Genomic DNA, 11,345 nt, shown 5'->3' with positions numbered 1-11,345 from the left:
TGCAAGAGGCAAGTGCGGACTCGACAGCAATGTAAACAAGTCTCTTTTTCCAGTTCTCCTCTGTAGAATACTGAAAAGGATCTTCAAAAAGGATCTTTTTATTCAAGTTTCATGAGTTTATTCTGGTTCCGAACTGAGGTATTCGGTGCAGAAAGGTTAACACTTTCTTTCAAGCTAGAGGGTCGGGGGGGGAGTGGGGAGGGGAGAAGCGATCGGCCGGGGACACGATCCTACGCCGGCAGCAAAGGAGGGGACCCACTGGCCCAGCAAGTCGCTGCCGCCGCCTTGCAGAGAGCTTGGTGGAGGGGGCTCACGGTCCGAAAAGGGAAGATCCCTCCGGAGCAGCCAGAGGAGCCCTGCCCGTCAGAAGCGCCTGGCCCCCACCGCCCGGGGATCAGAGCCCTCCAGGGACCAGCCTGACCACCGCTCCTGCTCCGAGATCTCACCGAGGGCAAATTTCTCGAGTGCTTTGCTGAACAAAGTGCGGGTTGGTAATGGGACGGGGAGACCAAGCTCCAACGGCGAGCTGGTGCTGAGCAAGAGCAACGGGAGGTCCCCGACCCCGCTCCCCTCTGGGAAAAACTCCTACGTGAAACGCGAAGAAAATGTGCTTATCACCCAAAGGCCAAGACTGAAACTTCATATTTGGTTCTAAGAGTTTGGCTTTGGTAAAAGAAAGAAACAGTGCGAGGGGACGCTCCCCGCGGGCTGCCAGCAGCACCTTCGCCCGCCGGGAGCCTCCCCCGGGAACGGCCGGCTCCAACGCCTGCTCCACACCACAACCTAAACCCAACAAACACCACCCTAACAGGAGCCACCTTCATTTAGAAACTATTTTAAAAGAAGAAAAAAGACATTAATACCTTATTTTGGTTACAGAAATGCTTTTTCTCTCTGAAACGCTGGGCAGAAGAGCCGCAGCGCAAGGCTCGCGCGGTCCCATCGCAGTCTCGCTGGCAAAGAGGAGGCGAGCGGCCACCGAGGACTCGGTGGGAGAGAGGGATCCTTTTCTCCCCGCTCCCATCCCGGAGGGATCACACTGGGACGCCCCCGGGGTGGCCACGGACGGGAGCCTCAGCCCCAGCCCCACGGTCCCCGCTTTCGGCAAGGCTGCGGAGGGAAAGGAGGTCAGGGGAGAAGATGGTTCCCGAAATGCTTGTTGCCCTGTCAGCCCGTTCTCGTTCTCTGCATCCCAGTCTTTGGCTTTGAACAGACTCGTGATATGGAGAAAGAGTATTGTTTTTTGCACGATACTGTTACAGTAATTCAGAAGGAAAAAAAAAACAAAAACAACCAACGGAAAAAAACAGTGCAACATTCTCGAATGCTTCAAACCTGCATTATAAATATGATTTCTAAAATTAAAAACAGAAAACCCAAAACAAAAAACAATGATCCCACATACACGCACGCTAATAAACCTGCCAAGATGCTGCATTAGAAAAATAAACACAGACTTACTTAGGGTTGTGAATAAGGACTTTGAAGTGCATTTTTTTCCTTATTAAAAGGCTAAAACTTTCAGAACATTTTTTTATGGTTTTTGTTGTTTTTTTTAAAGGTAAATGCTCGTTTCTTTATAAATAACTTTTTTCTTTTTTAAAAAAAGAAAAGCAACACTGACTCTCGCATGGAAACGGCCACGCAAAACAGAGAACGAAAATTCAAAAAAGAATCGTTTCTTAGGATCCGACATTTTGCCAAGAAAAAAAACCAACCAACCAACAGAATCCCTAAAGTGCCTGGTGTGGGGAGGGAGGCTCCAGCAGCGCATCCGCAGCCAGCCGACCGCGGGGTTGGGCAGCAGCACCCGTTTTTGCATATAAATGACAGCTGCCAAAAGGATATTTTAGCGTCCCAGGTACAGTAGATCTTGATTCAAGTGTTTGTATTGGAATCGAAGGATGAGCGTGAGAAAAAAAGTGATTGCGAGAGAGGAGCAGTTACAGTGGCACTTGGCCAGGAGCTAACACCCACCCCAGCGCTTGCAAGACCAGCCAATTCCCAAAGACTCCCACCCCCCCCATCCCACCAAGAGTTCAGGCTTCCCCGTCCCGGACGGACGGAGCGAGGGCTCGGGGCAGCCCCGGGGGCGTCCCGGAGGCGAGGCAGGGCGGGAGGCTGGCATGGAGCACTGGGAAACACCGGAACCGATTTCAACCCACCCCAAAAGCTGGGGGACAAACCCCCTTCCCGTCTGCGGGCCAGCGGATGGTCGCACCTGCTTCGTCTTGGCTGGGCGAAGCCCTAAGCCAGCAGCATCCGTCTCCTGCCCTGCCGTCGGAGGGGTGCGAGCATGCGCTGACGGGGAGAGGATTGAGAAGGGGCAGGGGATGGGAACAGCACTGCCAGCCGCTCGTTAAACCGATTAACAGCTTTGGCACCGCGCTGGCAATCCAGCGAGAAGAGGAAGCTCTGAACTCTTGGCCTACCCGGCCATGCTAGAAGGCCTGCCCAGTCTTGTTCTCCTTTAAAGTGCCCTATATTTATAGAATTTCTAAATAAATATAATAAGATATTAGGTCACCCATAGTTTAAGCTACTCCGAGTAACAGCCGTCCAAGCCGATGGCATTGTGCCGGTCCTTGCTGTAGGGGCAGGTGCTGCCGTTGGGCAGGGCCCCGCAGGCGGCGGTTTTGGCTGCAATGCCGCAGTTCTTGAGGAGGTTGAAGCTGAAAGAGCTGATGGCGTCTTTAGGTGGGAAAGGCTTCATGGTGGAGAGGATAAGTGCCAGGCAGTCAGCAACGTCCTTGTTGGGGGCGCATGCCAAGGCTGGGGTATGACCTAGAACAAAGCCAGGGGTGAATAACCGCCCCGGACAGGCGCCTTCCCTGGGGAACGCTTTGATCGGGGCAGTTTCCACCCCTGCATTGAGGGGCCAGGACATCTGTTTGTCTTTCTCTCCAAAGACCCTGCTTCTGGGCACCGGCAATCCCTGCCATTGCAGCAACCGCTTTGAAGTGTGCCAGGATCAGCAGGAGACGAATAAAAAGCCTCAGAAGCCCTGGCAGCACGGCAGACGCAATGGTATTTTTCACAACTTAAAGGTATTCCAGCAGAGCAAGAACTCTACTGGGAGAAAAACCTTCTGGCCACAACAAGCAGTTTCTGCCAACTTGCAAGTGAGTCAACTGCTTATTGCTGGCTCAGGCTGGGCTGGTTTTGTGCCGGGCGGGAGAGCCAGGCAGCCACCAGAAGTTGCATGGGGGGCAAAAGACATATTTCAAACACCTGTGGGACCTGGAAATGCTTTTACAGGGGATCGCAGGGTGCTAAGGTCCTCATCCAGGCTGTTCCTGCGATGCCATGAGCTGAGAACGTGCTGCTCAGCTGCGGAAAGGATGCGGAAATCTTTCCGATCCCGGCTGAGCGCTTCCCCGGGCAGCCCCCATCCCCCAGGGACATCACGCTGAACCCCCCCGGGCACCCAGGAGGAACACGCACCTTCTTCATCCACAGCCAGCACAGTGGCACCTCTGCTGAGCAGGGCCTGGACGACAGAGGCCAGCCCGTTCCGAGCTGCGATGTGGAGCGGCCTGGGGGGAGAGGGAAAGGCAGCGTTAACCCGGCAGCGGAGCCACCTGCCTTTAACACCTTGTGCTAAAACAAGGGGCCCCTGCGAGCGGCTTTGAGGGCAGACACTTGACTGCTCCTGAGCTTACCTGCTTGCACGCTCACTGCGCGCACCAGAGCAGGGCTCCTACCACCGCCCTTTTGCCAGGGCATCACCCCCACCCAGCAAAGCCCTGTTTTTCCCCACTGGCGCCAGCTGTCCAAATACTCACATTTGCAGAGCACTGTTACTTGCATTGATAAGGCCAAGGTCTTGGGTTTCCCCCAGGATCAACAAGGCACACTTTTCATGACCCTGCAAAGGAGACCAGACTGTTTACAGTGCACGAGCAGGAAGGCAGGGGCAGTGGAGGGGACCTGGTGCTGTCTGAGTGGAACGTGATTCCCCGGGATACGGAAATGTTCCTTAAACCCGACCTTCTACTTCAAAGTTCACCACTTTGGCAAGGCCTGAGAAGACAAGCTGCTGTCCCCTCCATCTCCTCTGCAGCACCTCCTTCTTTGCGTGGACACACTGATCGAAAGCCTCCTGCTCCCCACGCCCCAGGAAGCACACCAAGCTCAGAGAGGGGCTCCCCAGGAAAAATACAGACGGGTCTGTGCTACGACCTAAGCTGCTCAAAACTGAATCAGGAGCGTCTGTACAGGTCAAGACAGGTAAGCAGGCAGGCAGAGCAAGCCCAGGGCCCCCGCCTCTGCTCTGTTGGGACAGGAGTAGGCGGACAACCCCTCTCATTAAGGTGGCAAGGCTGAAGGTGATGGTGACTGCAGGCATGGCTGTGAGCGGCCGTCTCCCTACCTTGCTGCAGGCCAGGTGAAGAGCTGTGTTCTTGTTGACATCCAGCACAGTTATATTTGCTTTTGCTTGGTACAGCAGGAACTCTGAAATGAGGAGGGACAGCTGCTGTTGAGAAGCAGCAGCACAGAGCCCAGCAATGCGGGGCAGTGGCCATGTGCTGCAGGGGCAGGAGTGGGGCAGCTGTCCCACTGTGCCTACAAGGAGAGGGACAGCCCGGCTCCCACGGGACCCGGTTACGGAGGAGGCACAGGGAGGCTCGCACCCCATACTGGGGAGAAGCGGCTGCCAGCCACGTACCGACTGCTGCAGTGTGCCCGTTCTCAGAAGCCATCATGAGGGGAGTCCTCCCCAGCTTGTCAGTCATGTCCACCTCGGCTTGGTGGCGCAGAAGCAGCTGTAAACCATGGATGTTGTCTGCAAAGGCAGCAGCGTGAAGGGGTGTCCTGGGAAGACGAGAGAGCGGGTAAAGAGGAGGGCACAGCGCGCCCCCCAGCAAGACTGCCCAGGCCTACAGACACGTTTGGGGACGCCAGAGTCCCTTTGTGCCATGGGAAGTCATGTGGAAATCACTGCGGGAGTCACAGCCACCACCCAGCAGCACCAGGGAGCGGGTGACAAGAGAGGGATGAGTCTGCCCTCACCTTCCTTTGGCATCTCTGCTATTAACAATCTTGGCACCTAATGCTTCCACCAGCATTTCAGCAGTGCCGTCCTGGTTGTTAATTCTGCGGTGGGGACGAGAAGGAAAGTTAGAACAAGACTAAGCAGCATTAGCACGTCTGCAGTGGGAGTGAGCAGCACATTCCTGGGGCTCGGATGCAAACAGCAGCTGGTCTGGAGTTGTTTAGGGTAAAACACCCCTTTACCCTTTTTGGTATTACTCAAGGAAACACAGTACCATGCCAGACAACAGCCTTGCCCATCCCTTTGCTGCTACGGGTCCCAAGGACACACCAGGCCCACCCCAGGCAGAACGTGGCAATGTCTCCACCTTCCTCATTCCTCCACAGGGCAGCACACTCCTTCCTCTGCCAGCTGCAGAGCCAAGGAATCACCGTCAGCCCCAAACCCCTCTGTGCCCAGCGGGACCCCAGGGATCATGCTCACACTGCCCCAGACACCTCTGAGGAAGAAGGCTTGGGACAACGTGGAGCCCTTCTCCCACCAGAGCCCATCTCCAGAGCCTCATGGGAAGCCTGGAGATTTCCTGAGGTGCTCCATAACCAAAGAGCAGAGATGAGCCATCCAAGAGGGCCGGCAAGGACTGAACCACCAGCCCTTGGCAGCTCCATTAGCTCCATCAAGCTGAAAACCTGCTGGCATGGGAGTCTGGTACAGGACAGCCCTGGCTGTGCTGCGCACAGCCAACGGGACAGCTGCTTTACAGCTCCCTGAGGACCTCCAGCAGTCCAGCAACCGCCTCCCTGCCACAGGGGAGCTGGGATGAGCAGGTGGTACCACCCTGAGGAGCTGCTGCCGCCCAGGAAAGAGCCCTTGGCAAGAAAGGCAGGGTTTGGAGCTCCTCCACTCAGACCATGTGTTCTCTCTCAAACATCACCTGGCTGGAAGAACCCAGGGAGGGTCCCAGATGCCACTTACACTGCACAGTGCAATGGAGTAAAGGGGTTTCCTTCTAGGTACGCAAACGGATTGTGTTCAAGTAACAATTCAAGACAATCTTCATGCCCTGTGAGGAGAGAGGGACAGAAATACATCCGTACTCAACCTGCGGTTCTTCACCTGCAACAGCAAGAAGGGACCGAAGGCCCCTCTGTGTCTCCCCACATCCAAAGAGCCGGAGGCCCCAGGGGCTGCACAGGACCAGCGGCACCAAAGTGCCCAAACAAACCCGTTCCCCAGCACAGAGGCAGCGGTTTTGTTTCCTCTCTGGCAGCTAAGCTGCTGCACTTCAGGAGGTTTATAATTCCACACTGTCTCCTGAAGGACTTCACAGCCACACTGCTAGCTTCCCCTTGAAATGCTGAGACATCCCTTCCAGTTGCCCTGTCAGTCCCACCGCTCCCTGCAGCCAGGGTGGCGGCCAAGTAATCCTAGAAATCCAGCAGTCCTGGAGGAAGCAGCCTCACCTGTTCTATAATAGCTGTTTTCATATTTCATTCCTTTTTTAAGGAGCTTGGCAGGGGGAGAAAAACTCCCTGCCTCCCTCCCAGATTTGTGCCGTCCTTTCCACCAGGCTGAACTCACTGCTGGGCTGACGGCTCCCAAAGCAGTGGAGGACAGAGGGATAACCCGGCTCTTCCTGGCTCTCTCCTCCCCACCAATAGCCAGAGCAGAGCAGAGGCGGGCAGGGGCCCAGCCCAGGTCCTTACCACTGTATGAAGCCCAGTGCATCGGTGAGTAACCGCTGTAGTCCACCACAGAGTCCAGAGGGTCAGTAGAGAGGGCTGCCTGCAGCAGGGTCCTCAGGATTTCTAAATGCCCGCACGCCGACGCAAAGTGGATTGGGGTCCGGCCTTTGAAATCCCGACACAGAACGAAGGCATCATGGTCCAGCAGGGCAGCCAGGCAGTCCTCACAGCCCGTCACAGCCTGAGGCCAGGAAAGAGGACCAGGAGGTCAGACCTCACCCTTCAATCGTTTAACAACAGAACTACCCCCCTTCTTCCACAGCTTCCTTCTCAAACGCTGCATCTCAGGAAGGGAAAACGGGCTCTTTCACTGAGGACTCTTGCAACAAAAGAAAACCACCTGCTTGTTCTCCAAGCAGCCTCTGCTCAGGAGGACGAGTGGAAACTGCAGGGCTCCAGGCCCGCCCTGGACCCAGGGATGCACTCACCCCTCGGTGCAGGGCAGTCCTTCCCCTCTTGTCCGCTGCATCGGCTGTGGATCCCTTCTCCAGCAGGAGGTGGACACAGTCAACGTGGCCATTCATGATCGCCAGCATCAGTGGGGTTCTGCAGGGGGGAGAGGCAGCAGGGAGGAGAGTGGGCTTGGAAATCCGCTGCATTCAAGCACTGCCCTCTCTCCCCTGTCCCAGCTGCCCTGCAAGGGGCCTGACCCTGTGCCACACAGATCCCAAGAGAAACATCCGGACAAACTCACTGGCCGTGGATGTCCATGACGTCGGTGATGTCTGCCCGCTCCCCGCTGTCTATCAGGAGATGCAGGGAATCAGTGTTCCCGTTGGCAGCTGGAGACAACGCACGAGGAAGGGAGGAGTCACACACACGTACAGACGGGCCCCCCCCTTCCAGCCCCCGCCGCAAACCAAAGGAAGGGGCTCGCGCCCAGCAGCCAGGCACACGTGGCTGAGCAAATTCGTTATGTGGTTGCTAGGCTACAGGATTGATTAGCACGTGCACAGGCTGAGCTGAAGACACGTGTGTGCAGAAGCCGCTGGTGTCTTCTCTCCCACCCGCTGCTGAGCCACTTGGACCCTCAGCTTCTGCTGGCACGTCACAGCAGGCTGCACTGGCCCCATCCTGACTCCAAGCATCATCCTAAACCACAGCCCCTTCCCTCCCCCCGAACAGCAGCCAGGTGGACGGGCATCCTTGGCAGCGGTGGCACCGACGGCTGGAAGGGCTCTGGACACAACCCCTCGCCACCCCCAGTCCCGTCTGCCCTCCATCACCTGCAGCGTGGAGGGGGGTCCACTTCCTCTTCCTCTCCTTCACCAGAGCGGACGCGCCGTGGCTGGTGAGCACCTCCACGCACTCCGTGGAGCCTCTCTCCGTGGCGAGGTACAGCGCCGTCCGCCCCTTGTGGTCCCGCACGTCGAGGTTCACGAGGGTTTCGGCAAGTGTCTTTAGGGCTTCACAGTGACCATTGTAGGCCTGAGGACAAAGCAGACCACGTTAAAGCGGTGCCTGGAGAGGCTGCACCCGAAGTCCCCCCCCAGGACAATTCCCGCTCCCTGTGTCCCTCCAGCCAGATGAGCTCCTGCCCGGCCATTGCGTCTCGTTTCCACCCCAGTCCCACACAAAGCCCTCGCCCGCTCCCGCCCCTGCCCACACTCAGACAAGGGAGGTGGCTCCAAACAGCAGCAACCAAAAAGCCCTGGAGAGAGCAAGGAATTTAACGTACAAACCAGAGGGACTTTGACCGACGGCCTATGGGGAAAGCCGCTCCCCAGCCACCGGCGCCTTTCCTCCTTCGCCCCGCTCAGCACCGACAGCTGCAGGGACCCAGCCCGCGCTGCCCAGGAGCGGGCACCTCTCCAGGACTCAGCGTGAACCCCGCACGGAGCCAAGTGCCCTCCACAACCCTGGGGTTGGGCCAGCCGTACTTACAGCTAAGTGCAAAGGGCTGACTGGAATGGTGCTTTCCACATCCTCCAGGCAGTTGAAAGACATTTCCAGGAGCTGCAACAGCAACAACATAAAACCATAACTGATCCTGGACTCACAGAGGCTTCGACAGACGCCCTGTCCACCAGCAGGCTGCAGAGGAGTTAGAAAACCTGCTCATCTGCTTCAGAATGATCTGAATTTCGGGAAGGGACCTTCCTTAACCTGGCTTTGGGCCCTGCATAGACAGTCACATCAAGTCCCTGCTATCCAGAAGCCTCCCCACTACTCGTATGATTTCCTATACCCACACGGCTGCAAGCTCACCCTGCAGCAATGCAGGCATTTCAGACAGTTACAAGGCATTTTCTGTACTGCAAGAGCTCTTCCTTGGCACAGGTCTCCAGGCTTCCTTTTAAAAGCCCAACCTTGCTCTATTGCCAGGGGTTTAAGCAAGACATCCATACGTCACCCTGTGCTGGGTAACAAAGCTCCTTTCTCTCAGGCATCTCACTCAGGCCCAGATCTTTCCTCCGTGGTATTCCCAGCACGACGGCTCCCCAAAAGCCCCCATGCTTTTTAATCAAACCTATCTCCCTTCCTCCTGGGCAAACCCTGACACTGTAGTGCCTACAACACACACAGTCCTCTAGCCACACCGGGACACTGTAGGGCTTGACACGTTCCTTAGGGGGGACTTCCCCCCCTCTCCTGGCAGCACAGAGGGTTTTCTCTGGCTCACTCACCAGTTCGAGGTTCTGCCTGTTGCCGTACGCAGCTGCATAGTGGACAGCAGTATATCCCTGCTTGTCCCGGAGGGATGGGTCAGCACCATTATCCAGCAAGAACTCTAAACAACTGCAATGAGCAAGAGAAAGGGGAGATGAAGAAAAAGGGGAGATTGGAGAGGCAGAGCTTTGCAGGGACCTCCCCTGCTTTGATCCCATAGCAGATACTGTACTAATCCCCTCAAGACACGCAGCGCATGCAAAGCCCACTGGAAGTTAGCACCAGGAGGCGATAGCCAGGTTTGCCTCGAGAATCAAATCAGCAGATGTTTCCTCCAAGGCATCACTGCTCACTTCAGCGTAAGCAGAAGCAAGGTATTTCTAGCGACTGCATGCAGGGGTCCAGGGAAGGGGTAAACAACAAACAACTGCCAGATGGGGCTGCAGCGTGGACTCACAAGAATGCCTCCTTCAGCCTGGACTCCTTCAGTGGCTCCTCATCAGTGTCATGGCTGTTTCCTGAATGAGTCTCTGCTCTGAAAGGTCAGAGACCTGCATCAGTTTGCTGATTACCCCCTCCTACCCACGCTCCTCAAAGCACTCCCCTCTTCACAAACCACTGAGCACCAGCTGCAGGGAGGTGGCCAGGGAACAGCGGAGCATCACCACCCAGCAGTGTGCCATCGTCTGCAGCCCCAGCAGCGAGGAGCGCGCGCCCCCACGACACTCACCTCCTGTACGTGTCCGAAGCAGCAGCATAGTGTAAGGCGGTACAGCCTTTACAGTCAGCCTCGTTAATACTGGCTCCTGCCGTGACCAGTGTCACCGTACACTGATAGCTGCCGTTGGCAGCTGCATAGTGCAGTGGAGTCCTGGGAAGGGGGAAAGGAGAAGGGGGCTTAGCAGCACTGCCTGTCACAGATGGAGAAACTCGCCTGGCACCCCCCCTCTGCTGAGCTGCACCCTGCTCTGGCTCAAGGGTTTGGGTCGGCAGCTCCTTCTGAAGAGCCAGAGCTGGATCCCTTGGGGTGAGAGGGGGTGAAGGAAGCGGCTTTAGACACCAAATGCAGCAAAGGTCTTAGGAATGTCCCAACCCAAACCCAGGCTCAGGGCGCTCCAGCTGTTTTAGGGCTGGAGGAATCACCCTTGCTCCCTTGCAAGGCCCACAGCACACTTACCTTCCAAATTTATCTCTCCTCCTCAAGTCAGCGCCGCTGCTCAACAGCAAATTAAGACATTCAACGTTCCTACAGGAGGCAGGGAGATGAGTTAGACACAGATCAAAAAGGACCACAGCAGGAACGCAAACTCCTCCTAATCGCAGACAAGACAGCTACGCTTTTCACCCACGCAGCCTGGACGTGCCGAAGCTCAATCCAGTTTGTCATCTTTGGGCAGCATAAGAGCTGCAGCCATGGCTGGATGTTGCATACACAAAGCTCTTCCCTGCTCTCCAGTGAAATAACCCTTCGTGCTTCCTGCCTTACCAGGGCTAACCTGCACTGCGTGGAGCACTCAAACAACCAGGCAATTATAGAAAGACATTAGCCATGGCATTAGTGCAGCTGACGCACTGGATTTTATGCTACAAAAAAGATCTAGGATTTCTGGCTTCTGCGTCAGTGCACTGTTCCCGCCGCTCAGGCAGGGTAACGGCGCTGCGATGCTGAGGATCGGCTCCGTGACTGGCTCTCAGGCATACAGACGTAACAGAAACAAGGTCCTCGGCGGGACTCTACGCCTTTGCCGTGTTGCTGCAGCCGCGTTCGCTCTCAACGCACCGCGTGAAATCAAACTCCCTGGCAAACAATATGAGGCGTTTACACAGCCAGCTAAATCCCTGCTGCTTTTCAGGCATCGGCTTGTGAGCCCTTCACGAACCCCCAGCCAAGGAAGCAGTTTAGCCCCATTTTAAAGAAGGATAAACAGCCACAGAGGGGAGCGACCAGGATGAGTCATAGAATCAGCGGCAGAACAGGGCCAAAAGGTTTCCAT

General features: G+C 56.2%; 1 protein-coding gene across 1 annotated transcript in view; it reads right to left on the bottom strand.

Moving 5' to 3' along the window:
* Nucleotides 1-2,055: 2,055 nt before the first annotated feature.
* Nucleotides 2,056-11,345, bottom strand: part of ANKRD52 (ankyrin repeat domain 52) — a 17,634-nt gene continuing 8,344 nt past the window's right edge. Inside the window, exons 12-27 of the mRNA XM_009335192.1 lie at nt 10,529-10,597; nt 10,082-10,222; nt 9,809-9,886; nt 9,369-9,480; nt 8,626-8,697; nt 7,968-8,169; nt 7,436-7,523; nt 7,170-7,287; nt 6,703-6,922; nt 5,972-6,059; nt 5,014-5,097; nt 4,670-4,815; nt 4,373-4,455; nt 3,786-3,868; nt 3,445-3,536; nt 2,056-2,784 (exon numbers count right to left, since the gene is read on the bottom strand). Of these exons, the coding sequence (XP_009333467.1) occupies nt 2,540-2,784; nt 3,445-3,536; nt 3,786-3,868; nt 4,373-4,455; nt 4,670-4,815; nt 5,014-5,097; nt 5,972-6,059; nt 6,703-6,922; nt 7,170-7,287; nt 7,436-7,523; nt 7,968-8,169; nt 8,626-8,697; nt 9,369-9,480; nt 9,809-9,886; nt 10,082-10,222; nt 10,529-10,597 (1,921 nt within the window). The 3' untranslated portion in view covers nt 2,056-2,539. The remainder of the gene's footprint in view (nt 2,785-3,444; nt 3,537-3,785; nt 3,869-4,372; nt 4,456-4,669; nt 4,816-5,013; nt 5,098-5,971; nt 6,060-6,702; nt 6,923-7,169; nt 7,288-7,435; nt 7,524-7,967; nt 8,170-8,625; nt 8,698-9,368; nt 9,481-9,808; nt 9,887-10,081; nt 10,223-10,528; nt 10,598-11,345) is intronic.

This window comes from Pygoscelis adeliae, unplaced genomic scaffold (genome assembly GCF_000699105.1).
Source record: "Pygoscelis adeliae isolate BGI_AS28 unplaced genomic scaffold, ASM69910v1 Scaffold950, whole genome shotgun sequence".
Lineage (NCBI taxonomy): Eukaryota > Metazoa > Chordata > Aves > Sphenisciformes > Spheniscidae > Pygoscelis > Pygoscelis adeliae.
Note: the sequence above shows the minus strand (reverse complement) of the source record. Positions and strands in the feature narration are given on the sequence as shown.